A 19046-nucleotide genomic window follows, 5' to 3' on the forward strand; every position below is an offset into this window, starting at 1 on the left:
CGACCCGCCAATTCGCCTACGTGTCCATTGTGTAGCCAGCTGCGAACGTTCCGGCAGGGCAGTCAGGCTCCCCCGAACCTAAGCTCCTCGTAGAGAAGATGGTGTCAATTGCGTTGAGAGACCAATTTTTCAAATACATGTTTCAGTTTAGGAAAGCAGTGCAGAGAGTCTCTCAAAGTAGACCAGACAAGATACAGGCGAAGCAGGCAAGGCAAAGAGGTAACTAAATTTTTTACCATGTAAATTTATGCTAGAATGGGATATTTGTCTGATTTGTACATATAAATATCCTAGTCTGTCTACTGAATCACTAAATTTTACAGTCATTACAGGTCAAAGCCATCTGATGTTCCATTTATCTACATTAATAGGCCTAACATACTGTATTTGGCTCTTAAATCTTTGCATTCAATAAAAATTCAGTGTGGTCATATTTCGAATACCTCAAACTGAATTGAGGTCATTTGTTTTATAATTTTATTACTGTCCTTTTCTTTTTTTTTCTTTTTTTTTTTCTTTTTGTAAATTCAATTCAGTCTGAAATCAATCCAAACAATTGTTACTTTCGTCCCAACAGGAACTCCTGACATTTAAACTAGATTTAATTTTATACTGAAAAATCTGAAAATGCAAACTTTAGGATGTGTTAAAGCACTAAATAACCTGTAGAGTTATCATTACTGTGACAAATGAAACAAGAAAAACAACACGACTAATTAAAAAAGAAAATACCGCTTCAATAATTTACTTTTTGTACTCGAAAACAGTTTTACGGACCTAACCTCGGGAAACGATGAGGAAATCACGTGATATTTCTCAGCTCCGTCAATGATTGCATGCTGAATATGCTGTCATAGCTGGGAATGCAAATGCAGAAAGAGGCTCGGAGAAAATCAATTTGTTACTTTTGTCCCACGTTACTTTCGATCCCGTTCTCCTCTATGAAATCCAGACAGGTGGTTTGTAATTTCCCCCCTTACTAAGTATTTAAATCATTCAAGGGAAGCATTTAAATAATCCTGTGAATGCACTTAAAAAATGCAGAATCGATTGATTAATCAATCAAATCTAATTTAATTGTGAATTGAATTGAATTGAATCGTTCTTTATTTTCAAAAATAGTTATTGAATTGAATAGAAAACTTATGAATCATGAATCAAATCAATTCGCTGTCTACAAAAGATTCACAGCCTTACATAGATGTCTTTAAAATGCTTTATTGATGAAAAGCAGAGAGTAATATGAAATATTTGTCAAATATCAGTAATGGGAAAATAAGTAAGCAAAGGTTATCTAGCAGATGATAGTACAGTCTTTGCAGGCATAAAGGACTGATTCAAGATGCAGGTCACAGCATCATTAGCTTTCCATAAGTGCTCTTGAAATCGAAGTTGTCTGAGTTATTGAGAGCTAATTCAAGTCTCGGCAGGTCTTTAACCAGAACACCATTTCTTGAGCTGAAAATATCAGCCAGATGGGCAGCCATTGGAGAACGTTTGTGAGCATTACACTGTGGGCCCTGCAGACTGGGTGCACATTTCACTTCATAGGTAAAAAAGAAGGTGCCATATTTAAAAATACAAGTATCAGTCACAAGCCCATTTCTAAGATCAAAAGAGCATGAACCAAGGAGATCGCTGTCCCAGTTGCTGTCTGCATCATATACTTCAAAAGTTAGTTTATTGGCCATTCTGATCTTAATAGGTCCAAACTCAAATGTTTCTGACCAACGTGGATTATCATTATCATTAATGGTCTCAGTGCGCTTGATTTGTTGGTCATATGTAACACTTACAGTGCCATCTGTTTCTGTAAATTTATCTCCATACAGACCTTTGGCTCTGAGATTGTAGACTTTCAGGGTGGCAAGTCCTTTTGCAGGTGGACAACAGTTAGACGTTATAATTTGACTACTTTCACAAACACAAGCACATCGGTCTCTTGCACTGCACTTCCTGCCAATCTTGCAAGGACCAGAGCAAACCTTCATGAGGGCATTTTGAATGATGTATTCTTCAACAGCTTTCTTCAGTCCTTTCCTTGCAGGATGTTTGTTACTCAGTAAGAAATGAAGGGGTTTAAGAGAGTAATGCACAATGTCAGGGAGACTCTTCAAAGACTCAAGCCATTTTTTAAGGGAATCTTGATGTGATGAACCAGAAAAAAGCAAATCTTCTCCATTGATGTTTCCTCCAATAATATCTGTCTGACGCTCATTGAACATGGAGCTGAACTTTTCATCTGTGCCCATCTTCTTCTTCTTTTCTTTACAAAAATGTGATTCTACCTTCACAGTTACTACACTGTAGGAACCAGAGGCTTCCACATCCAAACAATCCTTCACCGCAGTGTCTGTAAGTCCACTCACTGCAGCCTGACAGGATTTGATGGCGGTTATGGCTTTCATTTGCCCTCCTAACTTAACACTTGTGGTATAGTGAGTACCATATGTGGTGATCAGGTTGCGGTAGGCGTCTGGATCGTAGGATGCAGGGAGTGATTTGATTGCTTCAAGAAACTCTTCGTGAAGAGGAGGCTTTGCAGCTACACGATATCTGCAAAGAAACAGTAAACAGATTTCAATTTAGTGTAATAAAATAAGTAGTTTGCTAAAAATTAATAGTTGTATTTCTTTGCATAGTCATTATCTTTTTAACATCATGAGTGAAGGTATAAAAAAAGTCCCAAACTCTCTCACCTGTAAAAATTGCACCCAACTTCATGTTTGGTGAAACTGTATTTGTCTTCTTTTGATTTTGTCATTGCAAATTTTGCTTCCCTTGAATGAGTGCTTCCAACTGCAGCTCCAACAGCCTTGACGTCTATTCCAACTTTCCAGCTGACTGAGAGTGCTGACGATGAATCATTGACCAGTGCTTCACTTGAATCAAAGATCTGACTGGAGACTTTCATTGAACACTTTGGCAAGGTCCTCCAGTGTACAACTGCTACTGGTAGCTTCTGTTTAATTCCATTCATGTACCTGTTTTTGTGTAGTTTACAAGTGCCGTTCCCCAAATCCCATTTTTCTGTGTTGATCACATAAGAACCTTTTCGCTCCATGGTCACAACATCAAATCCTTCTCCAGCAAGATTGTATCCTGGAACAAAGGGAGCATCTTTACACTCTTTTGATGCACCTAAATCATCCTCTCCAGAAATGGTCATAAGAAGCAATGCCCAGAAAATTAGGTAAATCTGGAACTGCCCCATGATCTGTAGTGAGATAAGAAAAAGTCAATATTTCTGTCAGTTCATTAAAATTGTAAAATTTAACATCATTCACAAAGATCAGTTTTGAATAATGTCTTAAAAAATTACAGCATTGTTATTTTAAACATTTAACAAATATTTTTATAAGCAAAACATTATATGAATACAGTATGTTGTTTCTCTAACCTGTCTTTTCGTTTGATGATTGTGGTTGTGGGTGTCAAAGATTTGTAGTGCAAATGATATGCCATCACGTGGCTATGATATATCTTTAACACACTGAGTGGTGCAAAGATGGGCAATTCTATAAATAATGTTTTGTGAAAAGTGAAGAACATGTCTTGAATGTGTCAGTTAGCTCTCCAAAAGCATGAGCAGCAGAGCAGCAGAACCGTTATACTAAAGAGTTGAAGATCCTAGCATTTATAAAAAAGTTACTCTGGTTTCAGTTTGAAAGCTGCTTGTGAATGGAAGTAGATACAAAGTATCTGTGTATTTACTAATCTTTTAGATAAGCAATAAATATATGATGAACATTTTTATCTTTGAAAGTACCAGGTATGACACTGACTGAGATTGCTTGAAAACATTAAATGAAACTGCTGGAACTAACAAAGAGTCCCTTGTCAATAATATTTATTTCTTGGCCAACATTTTGCTGACCACCAGTCCATCAGTGAAAACAGGGGTCCTGAAGGATTGACAGTATTGCACACGTAGCTGGGCATCGTACTAGTACAATTCTGAGATGGCTGCAGCAGGCAGGGATGAAACTTGTGGGTGTCAATCACGTGGCTATGACATACCTTTAACACACTGAGTGGTCCAAAGATATATAGCCTCTTTTTAGGGTCATATATGATCGTTTGGACTTTATGTTGGAGGGATTCCTTTAGCCTTTTGAATTTGCATATAAATTAGACTATAATTACAAATGTATCTAGTATATGCATGTATTGTTGTATGTTTGACTATTGTAGTAGCTTATTTACAATTCTTTATTTGGTAACACTTTAGAATAAGGTTCCATTAGTTAACGTTAGTTAACTGCATTAGTTAACATGAACTAAGCAAGAACAATCCTTCTACAGCATTTATAAGTCTTAGTTCATGTTAATTTCAACATTTACTAATGCATTATTTAAATCAAAAGTTGTGCTTGTTAACATTAGTTAATGCACTGTGAATTACCATGAACTAACAATGAATAACTGTATTTTCATTAACTAACATTAACGAAGATGAATAAATACAGTAATAAATGTATTATTCATTGTTTGTTGACGTTAATTAATACATTAACTAACATTAACTAATGGAACCTTATTCTAAAGTGTTACCCTTTATTTGTATTAGTTAGAATCTCAATGCTCATATTCAGGTATATCAGTGTATCTCTGCATTAAGATCATCTACATGTTATATCCTCTGTATCAAAATGATCTGCTTTTTATTCCTCAAACAATTATCTACGCTATGCGATCCTAAAATCATACTATTCGTATCATAGTTTGGGTTACCAGAAAACCAGTTAATCACGGCATTCATAAAATATGCAAATGAGGTGTCACTGGGACAAAGAAACACTTTACCATTGAAACTATATGCCTTGTTACTGGTCAATCCAACCAAAAGGGTTGTCACTGGGAAACCAGATAAAAACTCTCCCACACCCGAAAAGGTGCTTTTCTTAACTTGCGGTTCCATTAACACACCCATTCACCTTGGAAACCTTGTGACTCCCCTTCCGGGGGAGTCCGATCTTCTGGCAGTTTTCAGAAACTTTGTTGATTCACTTCGGAGCAGTCAACCCATGGATGAAATGACCAAGGTTTCACTCCTAACAGGATTCAACAGGAATCTACACATTGTACATGCACCGGGACACTTTACTTACCAACTACAGAACCAATTCAAGTAACTGCTTGTTAACTATTTAGATGTGCTTCTAGGCTTTGAACCCTTTTAAGTTAAGGTGATGAGATTATTTGATGGTTCTTAACAGGTTGTGATTTAGTTTATGAGTAAATACTGCCATGACTCTCTACTGTCTTGTGCGTGAGCGCTCTCTCTCTCTGTCTCTGTCTCTCTCTCTCTCTCTCTCTCTCAGCAATGCGCCTGAACCCACATCTGTTTTAGACCAATACGCATTTTCCCACTGGATGGGAAAATGCGAATAGCGGCGGACTGAAACTAGCAAAAATACTTGTGTTGCGCCTTGCTTAAAGTGTACTGTAGTTTTTCCCTTTTTTAAATAGCATAAAAATAGCTAAATAGCAAAAATAAATAAATAAACATTTACGGTTAACTGTAAACTGTTTACTCCAAACAGTGTCAAGTATGTCAAAGGATATCCAGAATCAGAAACAATAGCAGGCAGAGGTCAGGCAACAGAGAATAACAGATGATATAAACAATCCAAGATAAGACACGGCAGGAACAAACACAAGGAAAATGCTCGGAAATGTCAGACTGGGCTAAACAAGACCGCAATAATTTAGAGTCCAAACACAGTATATATAGGGGAGTGGTGAATGATGCCGCGTTCCAGGCAACCCGTAGCTAACCCGTATTTTTCCAAACTTAAACCCCTGAAAGTGCACTGGAACGGCAGTCAAACCCATGACTTCCCACCCGTGAAATCGTACTAGATCGATGTACTCTGAGTTCCGACGTCACACAGCATACAATACAACAATGACAGCCCCTACGGATAATACTGCCTACGGACGCAGTGTTTATGCAAGTGGTACACATTGAAAAAACTATTTTAGGTCAATGTAACTTTGCAATTAAATAAATAATCTATCTACAATTCTCTGCGCTCAGAAAGTTTGGCGTAACTTGCCTGGAAGGGAACAAAGTCATTAGTCCTGGTATGTGATTATGAGCTCAAAAACCTGCCTGGAATGCAGCATCAGAACTATAGCGACTGACTGGGATGAGGAAGAGGTGGCAAGAGCCAATATGTATGATGGCCCGCAGCCGTATCATTTCGAACCTGCCAGACACGAGAGGGCAAATGAGGAATTGCCAAGAACTGATGTACGTTAAAGCCAATTAAATACATGGTCCGAGGAGAATGAGTGGAGAGTTGGTGAAGTGTCCTGGTGAGTTGCCATCATTTAGCAGCACAGCAATGAGCACTAGAGCTAGTCTATGAGCAGCAGTGCACAATAACGACACATATATATATATTTTTACTGTCACTGAATAGCACAGAGTGAAAAATCAATGTTTTCTTTATATCTAGTGAGAGTGATCATGACCTTAGTTCAGATAAGTACCAATTACCTTTGTCATAGTGTCGTAGAACTGGTAAACTATGTCTTTGTCATCTAGAAATAGAAGGCATCATGCTAGCTATATGGGTGTTTCTAAGTGTTTATCTCTTCCTCAGGTGAAAATGTTGTTGCAAAAGTGGCCGCGTATCAGTCGCTGTGTTTGGCATGGAAACTGCGTAGGAAAGCTTGTGCTGTAGGGAAGTAAGTGCGTTTTGTTTGCTGTTGGTCGATATCGATCTGTCTGTCTGTCTATCTATCTATATATCTAGTCTATCTATCTATATCTGTGTATTTATCTATTTATCTATAATCTACACTATCTGAATACTCTCGTCTGCTACTCGTCTCTTTCTAGTCACTCTCAATGCTCTCAAGGCGGGCTTTGGTAAATTCTCTCCCCAAGGTGACGTAATGCAATGCATTGTGGGGGAAAGGAGGCCGCTGTAAGATAGTACCTACTTTTTCGTATTATATTCCGTTTTGTGATACCCAACAACATAAAATACAATGGATAACAGTTGAAATGTTTATTACCCAACTGCAACACGGCCTTTAAGCATCGATATCGCGATGTACAAATCCATGATAGTCACATCGCAGGATGTGCGATGTAGGCTGTTGTAGTTGATTGGTTATTCATTAACCGTATGGGCCATTTGCTCCCCGGCCCTTGACAAATGTGATTCGCAGATTCATTGCACAGCTAAACCATCATAGAGTGAAAGTTTATCATTTGCATGTGTTTTTAAGTCCTGTCAGTTTAACAGGGCACATATAAGAATGAGCAGAGATAGAGAGCGAGAGCGCCACAGCCGCGCGCGCACGCTCACCTTCACCGTCTTCAAACAACACAAGTGCTGTCTTGCTCTCTCTCCCTCATGCATATTAATCAAAATCAATTGACACGATGGTATCAAAAAACAAACAAAAAAAACTATCCAGTGATTAAATGTTTTCTGTGTTGTCACATCTTGTGCGATATCCTAAACTGCAGAGATAATTACACATGTGCCTTACACGTCTGATTTGCGAACTAATGATTCATTTGAACCAATTCCATTTAATGAATGGTTTAAACAACTGACCTGTCCAACAATGAACTCACGAGACGTCTGAATTGGTGTATGAAAAAAATCTGTAACACTTTACAATAATGTTCTATTTATTAAACTATTTAACTACATTATTTAACATTTACTATTACTAAACTGCACTTCAACAACATTGTTCATTTCAACATTTAGGCTATAGCCTTCATTGTTGAAATCAAAAGTTGTACAGTATTTGTTAACATAGTTAATGCACTGTGAAGTAACATTACCAAACAATGAACAGCTGTGTTTTTATAAACTAAGATAAACAAAGATTAATAAATATAGTAACAAAAGTATTGCTCGTTCATGTTAGTTTATGTTAACAATTCCAACCATGTCCTAAATTTACAAACAAATAATTTAATAATTGAATTAATACTTTGATGTTTAAATCATTTAAAATGTGTGCTCACCCCATTTTTGTTTGTAAGAATTTTTTTTATTAGATTTCATATCGCAATATATATAGCAGAAAAATAAAATATTGCAATGTAATTTTTCCCAATATCTTGCAGCCCTGCTTCAGACCCTAAATGCAATAGTCCTGAGTGGAGTGCCCTCTACTGGAGTTCATGGGCACTCAGTTCATGTGGCTTCCAGATGCTCCTAACAGAGAACAGTCCAAATTTCAGGTAGGAGGTGGAGTGGAGGCGGAACAGGAGGAGGGATGGAGGCCAGGTCCATATGGAAGTGAATGGACTGGGGAGGGAGGTAGACCCATTAGAGCAGTGTTCCAAGCAGGAGCAAAGAGCCAAGGCGGGGCCGGAAGAGTAAGAAGCCAGGGCGGAGCTGAAGAGCACCAGTGAGGAGCTGATAAAGCAGAGAGCCAGCTTGAGACTGGCGAGGCAGGGCAGGGCAGGGCAGACAAGGCAGAAGCCCACCAGAGTGGAGCAGATGGAACTGCAACCCATCAGGCCAGGACAGGCAGAACTGGAGCCCACCAGGGTGGAGCAGAGGACCACCACAGAAGAGCAGATGAGACAGAAGACCACTAAAGTGGAGCAGAGGACCACCATAGCTGAGCAGATGAGACAGAAGCCCACCAGGGTGGAGCAGAGGACCACCATAGTGGAGTTGATGGCACAGGAGAGCAAGTCTGCTTAGGTAGGACTGAAACAGAGAACATAAACAAATTAATGGTGGCCTCTGTGGCCATGATAAGGTGGGTAGAAAGTTCACAAACGGCCTCCATAGACATGACAGGGCATGACGAAGTTTCACAGACAGCCTCCACAGCCATTACAGGACAGACAGAGAGTTTATGGACTATGGAAGCGTATGGGTAGCATTATTAAATTTGGGATGTAATATGCAAAATGACAATGCAATATGTAAAATGGCAATGCATTTCTGTATTTACATTTACATTTTCCAATACATTTGTGCAACGTTTGGTGCAAAATGAAAATGAAAATTAAATTACATAATTTTCATTTGCCATTTCCTACACCAGTTTTAAAATGTAAAATGAATATTAATTTTAAAGCTTTATAAGTTGCAAAATTAAAATGAAAATGTATTACAGAAATGATTAGATATGTTTAACATGTTAAAGCAAAAACTGTGGCAAAATGATCATTTAAATGCTATTTTTCTTAATTGCATTAACACTCACAGTCAAGACACTTACAATTGCATTTTCATTCGGTGTCACGCAATGAATGTAGCAAAACTCAATGTGCACATTGAAAATGCATTCCGAGCCGATCACGTGTCCCCGCCCTCGCGCCACGTCAATCATTGTGTGAACAAGGCGGGGCTTACAGAAGGTCAGAGACTCAAGTCTCAAGAAGAGGATTCAATCAAGTGAGACAACATGGACAAGACAGTTGTTCCGTGTATGTTTTGATCATTTCGGTTTATGGCTTCAATATTTCATTCGGACTTGTGGGCGGAGCTGAAACGCTGCTTTCATCTGATTGGTCGAATCGGAGCGGTTTTCATCTGACAGCCTTCAGCTCGGTCTTGTCATTCTTTCAGGCAAAATAAGAGTCAGTGCGAGTGAAGCACTGAAATGTCTGAAACTACGCTCACTGTTAATTAGCATAATATTTGAATCAGATGTAGCTGGGCACATAATTCGTGCTGCTGAGACCTGCAAATTATTTCTAGGTTGTAGTATTGTATGAATATTGTCCCACTGATAAATACAGTGCAAATAGTTCTGTCCCTTTGGATAACAGTGAAGTGGAAATTAAAATCAATAATAGACTGAACAATTTAATTCAAATGTTAATAATAACATTTACCACTCTCATCTTTTAAGTCATAAGGCACTAGGTGTGTGTGTGTGTGTGTGTGTGTGTGTGTGTGTGACATTAATAAATAATTGTAAAAATGAATATAGTTACATTTCTAAATAAAAATAGTAAAATTAGCTCTATGCTGCTCAGTGCTCCTGTAGCCTACCCCAGAGCGCCCTCTCGCGACTGTAGACGGTAATGTTTTCTCTTGGTCTTGAATAATTGTGACATATAGTCCATATATGACATATAGTCCATACATATAGACTTATATATGTTGTTTTCCTCGTCATGACGTATTTTTGGACTGATGCAACTTATACCGAAAAATACAGTTAACATTATTATTATTATTATTTATGAGAGTAATTGACACAGACTAGAACTTTAATGTTTCACCCAATTCAGCTCATATCTTTAGACTCGTCCGACTCGTGTTGCTGTATAACTGGCCAGACTTACCTTCCCAAAAAATCCTATTTAATTTTATTTCATAAATTTAACTATATTTATTTCCACTTTACTGTTATCCAAAGGGACAGAACTATTTGCACTGTTTTTATCAGTGGGACAATATTCATACAATACTACAACCTAGAAATAATTTGCAGGTCTCAGCAGCACGAATTATGTGCCCAGCTACATCTGATTCAAATATTATGCTAATTAACAGTGAGCGTAGTTTCAGACATTTCAGTGCTTCACTCGCACTGACTCTTATTTTGCCTGAAAGAATGACAAGACCGAGCTGAAGGCTGTCAGATGAAAACCGCTCCGATTCGACCAATCAGATGAAAGCAGCGTTTCAGCTCCGCCCACAAGTCCGAATGAAATATTGAAGCCATAAACCGAAATGATCAAAACATACACGGACCAACTGCCTTGTCCATGTTGTCTCACTTGATTGAATCCTCTTCTTGAGACTTGAGTCTCTGACCTTCTGTAAGCCCCGCCTTGTTCACACAATGATTGACGTGCCGCGAGGGCGGGGACACGTGATCGGCTCGGAATGCATTTTCAATGTGCACATTGAGTTTTGCTACATTCATTGCGTGACACCGAATGAAAATGTAATCGTAAGTGTCTTGACTGTGAGTGTTAATGCAATTAAGAAAAATAGCATTTAAATGATCATTTTGCCACAGTTTTTGCTTTAACATGTTAAACATATCTAATCATTTCTGTAATACATTTTCATTTTAATTTTGCAACTTATAAAGCGTTAAAATTAATATTCATTTTACATATTAAAACTGGTGTAGGAAATGGCAAATTAAAATTATGTAATTTAATTTTCATTTTCATTTTGCACCAAGCGTTGCACAAATGTATTGGAAAATGTAAATGTAAATACAGAAATGCATTGCCATTTTACATATTGCATTGTCATTTTGCTTATTACATCCCAAATTGAATAATGCTACCCATATGCTTCCATAATGGACGACCTTCATTCCTGAATAATAATAATAAATAAAAAAGTTTGGTCATAATGTTCTCATATTCTCTATAAGTGGCAGTCTGGGCCTGGGCACAGGTTAATTTTGAGGTTTGGTTTATATTATAATATAAAATATATGCTACATGTTAATATCTATGCACAATAATTAAGTAATGGTGATCTCGATTCAGATACATGCAAACTTATTCCTAAATGACAACAATTCCTCTGTCTAGTAAACCTTTGAAATGATGATCACAACTGTAAATTTAAACCTGCGTTCCCTCTGCAACTGATCCGAAGAGAGCACCATTAATGGATAAGGTAGACACAAAATGTGCAGAGCGGTGGCTCTTCAGGACCAGAATTGAAAATCACTTTCTGTTTATCTGTTTATCTAAAGAAAGATTTTTTTTTTCCCTTTCAAAATAAATTTTTCTTTCAACTTAATTTTCCATCAGCAGTTTCATCGTCATTATAGATGAGTTGGTCAAACAAGGCCTTCATACCCAATATCGATGGAGTCACTGTATAGTTGTGATTTTGTGTGTATGCACCATAATAAAGCTTCATTTTGTTTTACTTTTCAGACCAGCCATGTGGAACAATGTAGAGAAGTTGCAATTAGATTCTTAATTGTCTGCCTCTCTGAAAATCCTGAGGATCTAATCAAGCAACCATTAGGTGAGCATCTGAAATCGATCAACAACCAAGTTACTTTCCAAACCTAAATAAACAACTTATATAAAGGCATTTAATTAAATTCAGCCAACATAGATAGAAATAAAATGAATGGCTGTAAGTCACTTATTTTATATTAAAATATAAATGTCTATTTCAAAATCTTATTTTTGTGTTTTTTCATTGCAATGTATTTTTTTGCACTGATAAACAATCTGAAAAAATTACAAGTGGTGTTGTAAGTAAATACACATTTGCTTTGTTTTTTTGTTTTTTTGTGTGTTTTTTTTAAGGATATTTATGGTAATAAGGAGGAACTGGAACTTCTCACACTTAAGATCATCATGAAAGGTGGCTCAACAGATGATCCATTAAAGACTGGGATTGTGCTGGAAGGCATAGAGGTGATGACGGTGTTGGCAGGTGTTGCAAAGGCTTGTATTTTTCTGCTTGGCCTAATTTATGCAATTAATCTGAGTTACCCCATAGAGCTCAGATACTTATTAAATTTTTTTTAGAAGATTCTACTGGAGCTAGACAGTGGCTAACGTTATCCAAAGGTTTACTCTCTGAAGAACAAGCTTGTTTTGTTAAAATGAAAGGTATCGTTTGTGTTCTGAAAAATAACGAATTAAAATATGTTTGTCACAACTTGATTTCATTTTGGGGGGTATACTAGAACATGCTCTCATGCTTGGTGCAAAAAATGCATTATTTTTCACATAATTTACATTATTACAATAACTTTCTCCCCAGCCTGGCACAAACAGCTCGATTAGTTCTGGGTTTGATGAAGGCCCGCCTTCTGATAAATTAAATTTGTTGTGATTGGTTAGCTGTTCCAGCGCGTAGTGATTGGCGAACAGCTCAGATGGTACTGGCCGCCCCTTGCCAAAGCAGCAAGATCTGTCTTCTTCAGTATAGTTAAGATGGCATCAATATTGTCATATCAGTTTGAGCCGGATTCAGACCCTGAGAATATTAAATAAGAGGACCACACAGAACCTTTGCGGATATTGCAAGACATATTAGAGTGCCACTGTTGGGAACGTTACTTTAAAAAAGTAATTAGTTATAGTTACTCACTACTTGTTGCAAAAAGTAGTTAGTAGAGTTAGTAACTGAATTACTCTATAATAAAAGTAACTCATTACCAGGGAAGGTAACTATTTGCGTTACTGTAAAAAAAGAAAAAAAAAAAAAGTTGCTATATATCAAAGAATTTGTATTTTTTGAGCATTTTTCACAAGTCAGTTGAAATGAGAACAGACAGGTGTTCGTACATAACTTTTAATATTTATTGTGCATCAACAGACAGCAAGAGTTTTATCATGTACTTCAAGTATTATCTTTGTAAGAAAAGTGTTTTTGGCCACTAGCTTTGTAGATGCGTGTCTCACATTACGTGTACACATTACATGCACGTTCTTGCCTTTGACCACAGTGAATTTGAAGTAGTGTTTATTTCTTCACCTTGAAAATACCAACTTTTCATCAGATTGCTTCTGACTCGCCATCTCTGCTACTGCTGTGAATCTCTTTTAACTGTTGCATGTGTGTGTGTGTGGTGCCGCTGGCACGTGTGCTGGCATGTGTGTAAAAACACTGGCATAATCGCTTATCTCGTTATTAACCCACCTCCTCACTAGCTGTGTGAGCCAGGGGTGCGTTCGGATTACATAGTTTATTAAATCAATGCATAGTAACGCACCACATTTAATGTCCAGTAATGGTAACGCATGGTAACGACGGGAAAAGTTAGTTAGATTACCCCGTTACTGAAAAAATAACGTCATTACCTAACGCCGTTCTTTTAAACGGCATTATTCCAAACACTGCTTATGACTCCCCTCAAAACTTTACGCTACAGCAGCATTTCTTTGTCGTCTTCTTGTTTGATCCACTCAGCCTAGCGTTCGAACCATGACCTCACAACTCCCCACCAACCAACCATTTCCATAGGCGGGATTTATTTTAATAATAATCTAATATTAAAATATAATAAATAATCTAAATCTATATATAGATTTAGATTATTTTAATTTTAATCTAATAATCTAAAATAATCTAATAATCTAATAATAACTCCTTCTCTCTTGCTCTCAACGGAGGCGGTCGCATTTCTTTCCTCTCCTCCCTGCCTTTCCTTGCTTCGCTTGTTTTCTCTTGTCTTGTCTACTTGAGAGACTCTCTCTGCACTGCTCTCCTAAACTGGAATATGGATTTGATAAACTGGTCTCTCAACGCAATTGACACCATCTTCTCGACGAGAAGCCTGGGTTCGGGGGAACCTGACTGCCCTGCCGGAACGTTTGCAGCTGGCTACACGATGGACGCGTGGGCGAATTGGCGGGTCGTGTGTCTGGCGACTCTTTCCGTGGAGGACATTGAAGACATCTACTTACTCGGAACCATGATAACAGGTCTTCTGCTGATTGGATTAGGCTTTGCCCTGGGTTATCGGAAAATTAAGATGACGGGAACAGCCGTCCAAAGCCTCACAAGGCTGCCCGTCATGATTGAAGTAGTGGGCAGAGCGGTCAGCATTGAGACTGAGACTATTAACCGCAATATGGATAACATCATGAAGAAGCTCACGGATTTGGAAAAGAAATTGGAGAATTTGGAGGCCAATGGACAATGAAAAATCATAGTGACCGTGAAAAGAAATGCTGCTACTAGACCAAACAACTGGTATCTTATCTTCTTTTGGCTTTCTTTACCAGCCTCGGCTGGATGACAAAAATCTCCCAGGCGAGCAGGGCAGCTTGACTTCTCTTGCATTCCTTCACCCTCTCCCACAGACACCTGCTGATTGTTGACTCTATCTAGAACCTGACCAAGGACGTCTCCATGGCAACTTGCTGTGACGCTGTAAAATCTGCGGACTGAGGCATCTAGAGAGAGTCTCAACTCTCCAGGCCTACAAATACACAAACTCTTACTCATATACAGATATGCATTCACCCTCCCAACCCCCATCCCCCGCCTTCCCAGCTTTGTTCCACAAGTCTGGCAGGCGGGCCTGTGACTAGCGCTTTCAAGCTGCTGGGACCGGATGGCTGTTTGCCTGCGCTGGATTACCTCAACCACCCCAAGCTCCGTACCCAGTTGCAAAGTCGTGTGTCTATGGTGTATTGATTATGTGCTTTTTTGTGCTGAGGTGTTTTTCCTGTTCTCATACTGTGCTCCCATAAGGAGCATAGTCTGGGTGTTGGTTTTTTTCTCCTCACTTACCTAATGTTATGCTGTACTTATTTCTTCCTCAAATACCCTGTCTTCCTGTCCTGTCTACCCCACTGTCATATTGTATGTATGTATGTATGGACAGGTTGATGGCTAATTTCGCTGGTACTTGTGACTAGTGACAATAAAGGGCTACTACTACTACTACTACTACTACTAATGGGCCACTTTTTGACATCACAAAACCCAGAAAACAATGCTGTAGTTCAAACTTGCCGTTTTTTGTAGTTCTTGTAAAGGGATTTTTTTAAAATGAAATATCTCCCTTTGGAGTTAACTGAGATTTATAACTTTGTAGATCTTTTTTTTTTTTTTTTTTTGCCAAAAAATATACATTACACACTGACTAAAATTCAAAAAGTGAAAAAGCATAATAGGACCCCTTTAAGAATATCTGCTTGTTACGTCTGAAATCATGCTTAACCGCTTCTGGATCCTAACGCTCTGCTAGACGCACACAGTAGTGTAGCCAGAAAAGAGACTCTGGGTGTGCATATGAAAATCTGGGTGTGCCACATTTATTGTCAGATTATTGTGCAAAATTATGGGATAGTATTTTTGTTGCACTGCTTCCGTCCAACCATACTCCTAGTGGTAATTTGCAGGTGGTGTCAAATTGTAGTTAATTGTTAAATGTAATCGTTTTCTTCCAAATACGATAATTTTGAACTTCTGGTATGAAACTTGGACATTTCCAATCTGGCAACACAGTCTGTTGATGTTGGGCCCAGGGAGGGAGAAACATCCTCATCAGGTGTAGCATTAGGCCTTGTGTCCGGCTGTCCATCAAGCCAAGGTTTTTTGCCAAAAAAATAAAAATAAAAAAATAAGAAAGGAGCTCTGCGACATATTGCTAGCTAGCAATGTGCAATAAAAAATTATTTGTTTATATCATAGACTGCTGGGGTCACAGTCAACTGCTGTTTGCTGATTGGTTGGCAGTCCAAATGTCGGCAGATATATTTTAACAAAAATAATTTAAAATGTAAATTAAATTTGAACATTTTTAGCATTATTGCACCATATATTGGATTCTTATTTCTGTGCCCCTAAGAGTATGATTTAGAATTTTCAGTGACGTCACAGGACTGCCAGAGTCAAAGTGCTTTCGCGCGTTGGCTGGCACTGAGCCAGAGACCGACGCGCTCAGCGCTTGTCATATATCAGAATTAATATGCAGTGTTTTCAACCACATAATGTTTATTTTAGGTTTCATACATTTAAATATACATAATCACTCGTAAAAGAATACATTGGTAGTTTGTAAAATACACACTGATGTCTAATGGAAGCAGCAAAAACTATCTAATCAAATGTAATTTGCAGACGTGTTTTATTCATATATCAGATACACATAGCAGAACAATAAAGTTTACTTTATTCTTCGTCCAGTTCAACAGCCACTTACTTCTATGTATTTCGGGAGAAACTGGGGAATTCAAGTGCTGTACGTTAAATCCGGCTGACAGGACTCTGAACTGCAGCGCTCATCTCGTTATAGAACAAGATAATTTATAAAGGTTTTTAAACGAAGAATCGGAATATCAGATAGTTTACATGGTAAGCAAGTTTGTGTATACAGTGGGGCTCGAAAGTTTGGTACCCTTTGCAAAATCTGTGAAAATGCGAGTAATTTTCAAAAAAGAAGAGAGATCATACTAAATGAATGTTATATTTTATTTAGTACTGTCCTGAGTAAGATATTGTACATAAAAGATATTAACATTTAGTCCACAAGACAAAAAAAATTGCTGAAATTATTAAAATAACCCCACTCAAAAGTTTGGGAACCCTTGGTTCTTAATACTGTGTTCTGTTACCTGATGATCCTCGACTGTCTTTCTGTTTTGTGATGGTTGTGCATGAGTCCCTTGTTTGTTCTGAACAGATAAACTGAGCAGCGTTCTTCAGAAAAATCTTTAAGGTCCTGCAGATTCTTCAGTTTTCCAGCATCTTTGCATATTTGAACCCTTTCCAGCAGTGACTTTATGATTTTGAGATGCATCTTATCACACTGAGGACAATTGAGGGACTAAACACAACTATTAAAAAAGATTAAAACATTCACTGATGCTCCAGAAGGAAACAAGATGCATTAAGAGCTGGGGGTGAAACGGTGAACACGGTGAAGACATTAGCCCAAGTTTAGTAAACATTTTTTACTGAGACTATAAAAATAATTCTGCATCTATTTTTAGGTGTGCCAGCTGCCAGTGTGGGTGGCACAGGCACACCCTGGCACACCCGTGGCTACGCCACTGGACGCAGAAAACAACAAACTGTGTGCATATACACACTCATGATGACATGTAATACTGAAAAATTATATCCCTAACCTTTTTCTCCATACTGAAATCTCAGATAGCCTGACAGTGATTCAGCTAAAATATTAGTGTCTAAGACGGTGTGAGTATGGAGACTGTAGTGTGCACAGCAAAGTTTTAAACGCTAAACTTAAATATGTAATATTAATTAAAAAGTGCTCATAAATGCTGCTGAGATAGTATTCTCAAGTGAAATTAGTAGAGGCTTGGACCCGGAAACAGCATTCCTTACGTCTTGACTTAACAAGAGGATTCTCCCAAGCCATCAAACTGACCAAGAACACCATTCCAGAGCTGGAAGCTATGGCAGACTATTTTTTCTCAATGTATTGACTTGCATGGTTCAATTGTTCATATACATTTACATTTATTCATTTAGCAGACGCTTTTATCCAAAGCGACTTACAAATGAGAACAATACAAGCAATCAGATCAACAATAGAACAGCAACAGTATACAAGTGCAATGACAAGTCTCAGTTAGTCTAGTATAAAACGCATAGCCAGGATTGTTTTTTTTAATGAAAGACAAGAAAAGAAAGAAAAATGTTAGTATTAGTTAGTTAAGTGCTGACGAAAAATATGAGTATTTAGATGTTTCTTGAAAATGATTAAAGACTAATTTGTACAAATTGAGATCGGGAGGTCATTCCACAAGCTGGGAAAAGTCCAGGAAAAGGTCAGTGAGAGTGATTTTGAACCAGTTTAGCCAGTGTAACCTGATGAGGAGAGGAGTAACGTGAGCTTCGTTTGTCTCATTGAAGACAACCCTCACTACTGCATTCTGGATCAGTTGCAGAGGCTTGATAGCACATGCCAGAAGGCTTGCTCTGAAAGGAAGGTTCTAATCTTCCTAATGTTGTATAAGGCAAACCTGCAGGACCGGTTCATTGTAGCAATATGGTCTGTGAAGCTTAACTGATGATCCATCACTGGACACATACAATTTAGCTTTTCCTGGTCTGGCTCCCAAAAGGGAGGAGGGCAGAAGGCCTGCAGTACGATAGGTTGTGGTGTAACAGAGGGAACCTTCGGAACATAACCCACTCAAGGTATAAGAATGCTTTGGCCATACCAGGGTCAAAGTCTAGGTAAGTAGGGGCCACCAAAAGGGCCTGAAGATCTCCAACTCTCTTTGGCGAGGTGATTGCCAGTAACAGGGCAGTTTTAAGCGTCAGATGTCTATCTGAGATGTCTTGTATTGGCTTGAATGGAGCTTTACAAAGAGCCTCTAAAACCACAAACAAATCCCAGGGGGGAACACGGGATCGTACAGGAAGTCTCAGCCTCAGCGCATCGCGGAGGAAACGTGTAACTAGGGGGTGTCTACCCACTGACTGATCATTGAAAGGGACATGGTAAGCAGCTATGGCCGCCACGTACACTTTTAAAGTGAAGTGAAGAGTTTCCACCTCAGGGCGTACAGTTTCCTCGTAGAGGGAGCTCTGGATTGGAGGAGGGTCTCAACAACCTTGGTTGAGAGACCGGATTCTATGAGTTGTGCCCCCTCAGGGGCCACA

The 19046-nt window shown here is 38.4% G+C and overlaps 1 protein-coding gene across 1 annotated transcript; it reads right to left on the bottom strand.

Moving 5' to 3' along the window:
• Nucleotides 1–1202: 1202 nt before the first annotated feature.
• Nucleotides 1203–3308, bottom strand: LOC127935577 (perforin-1-like). Its single transcript, XM_052533579.1, has 2 exons — nt 2700–3308; nt 1203–2556 (listed from the first exon to the last, which is right to left on the bottom strand). The coding sequence occupies exons 1-2, from the start codon at nt 3212–3214 to the stop codon at nt 1350–1352; spliced, it is 1722 nt and encodes a 573-aa protein (XP_052389539.1). The 5' UTR covers nt 3215–3308; the 3' UTR covers nt 1203–1349.
• Nucleotides 3309–19046: the final 15738 nt, after the last annotated feature.

This window comes from Carassius gibelio, chromosome A19, assembly GCF_023724105.1.
Source record: "Carassius gibelio isolate Cgi1373 ecotype wild population from Czech Republic chromosome A19, carGib1.2-hapl.c, whole genome shotgun sequence".
Classification (NCBI taxonomy): domain Eukaryota; kingdom Metazoa; phylum Chordata; class Actinopteri; order Cypriniformes; family Cyprinidae; genus Carassius; species Carassius gibelio.

Excerpts from the sequence above, each read along its gene's own strand:
- LOC127935577 (XM_052533579.1), bottom strand. The coding sequence starts at position 3,214 with ATGGGGCAGTTCCAGATTTACCTAATTTTCTGGGCATTGCTTCTTATG. Across the intron at positions 2,557-2,699 it reads GTTGGGTGCAATTTTTACAG|ATATCGTGTAGCTGCAAAGC; the intron begins GTGAGAGAGTTT and ends GTTTCTTTGCAG.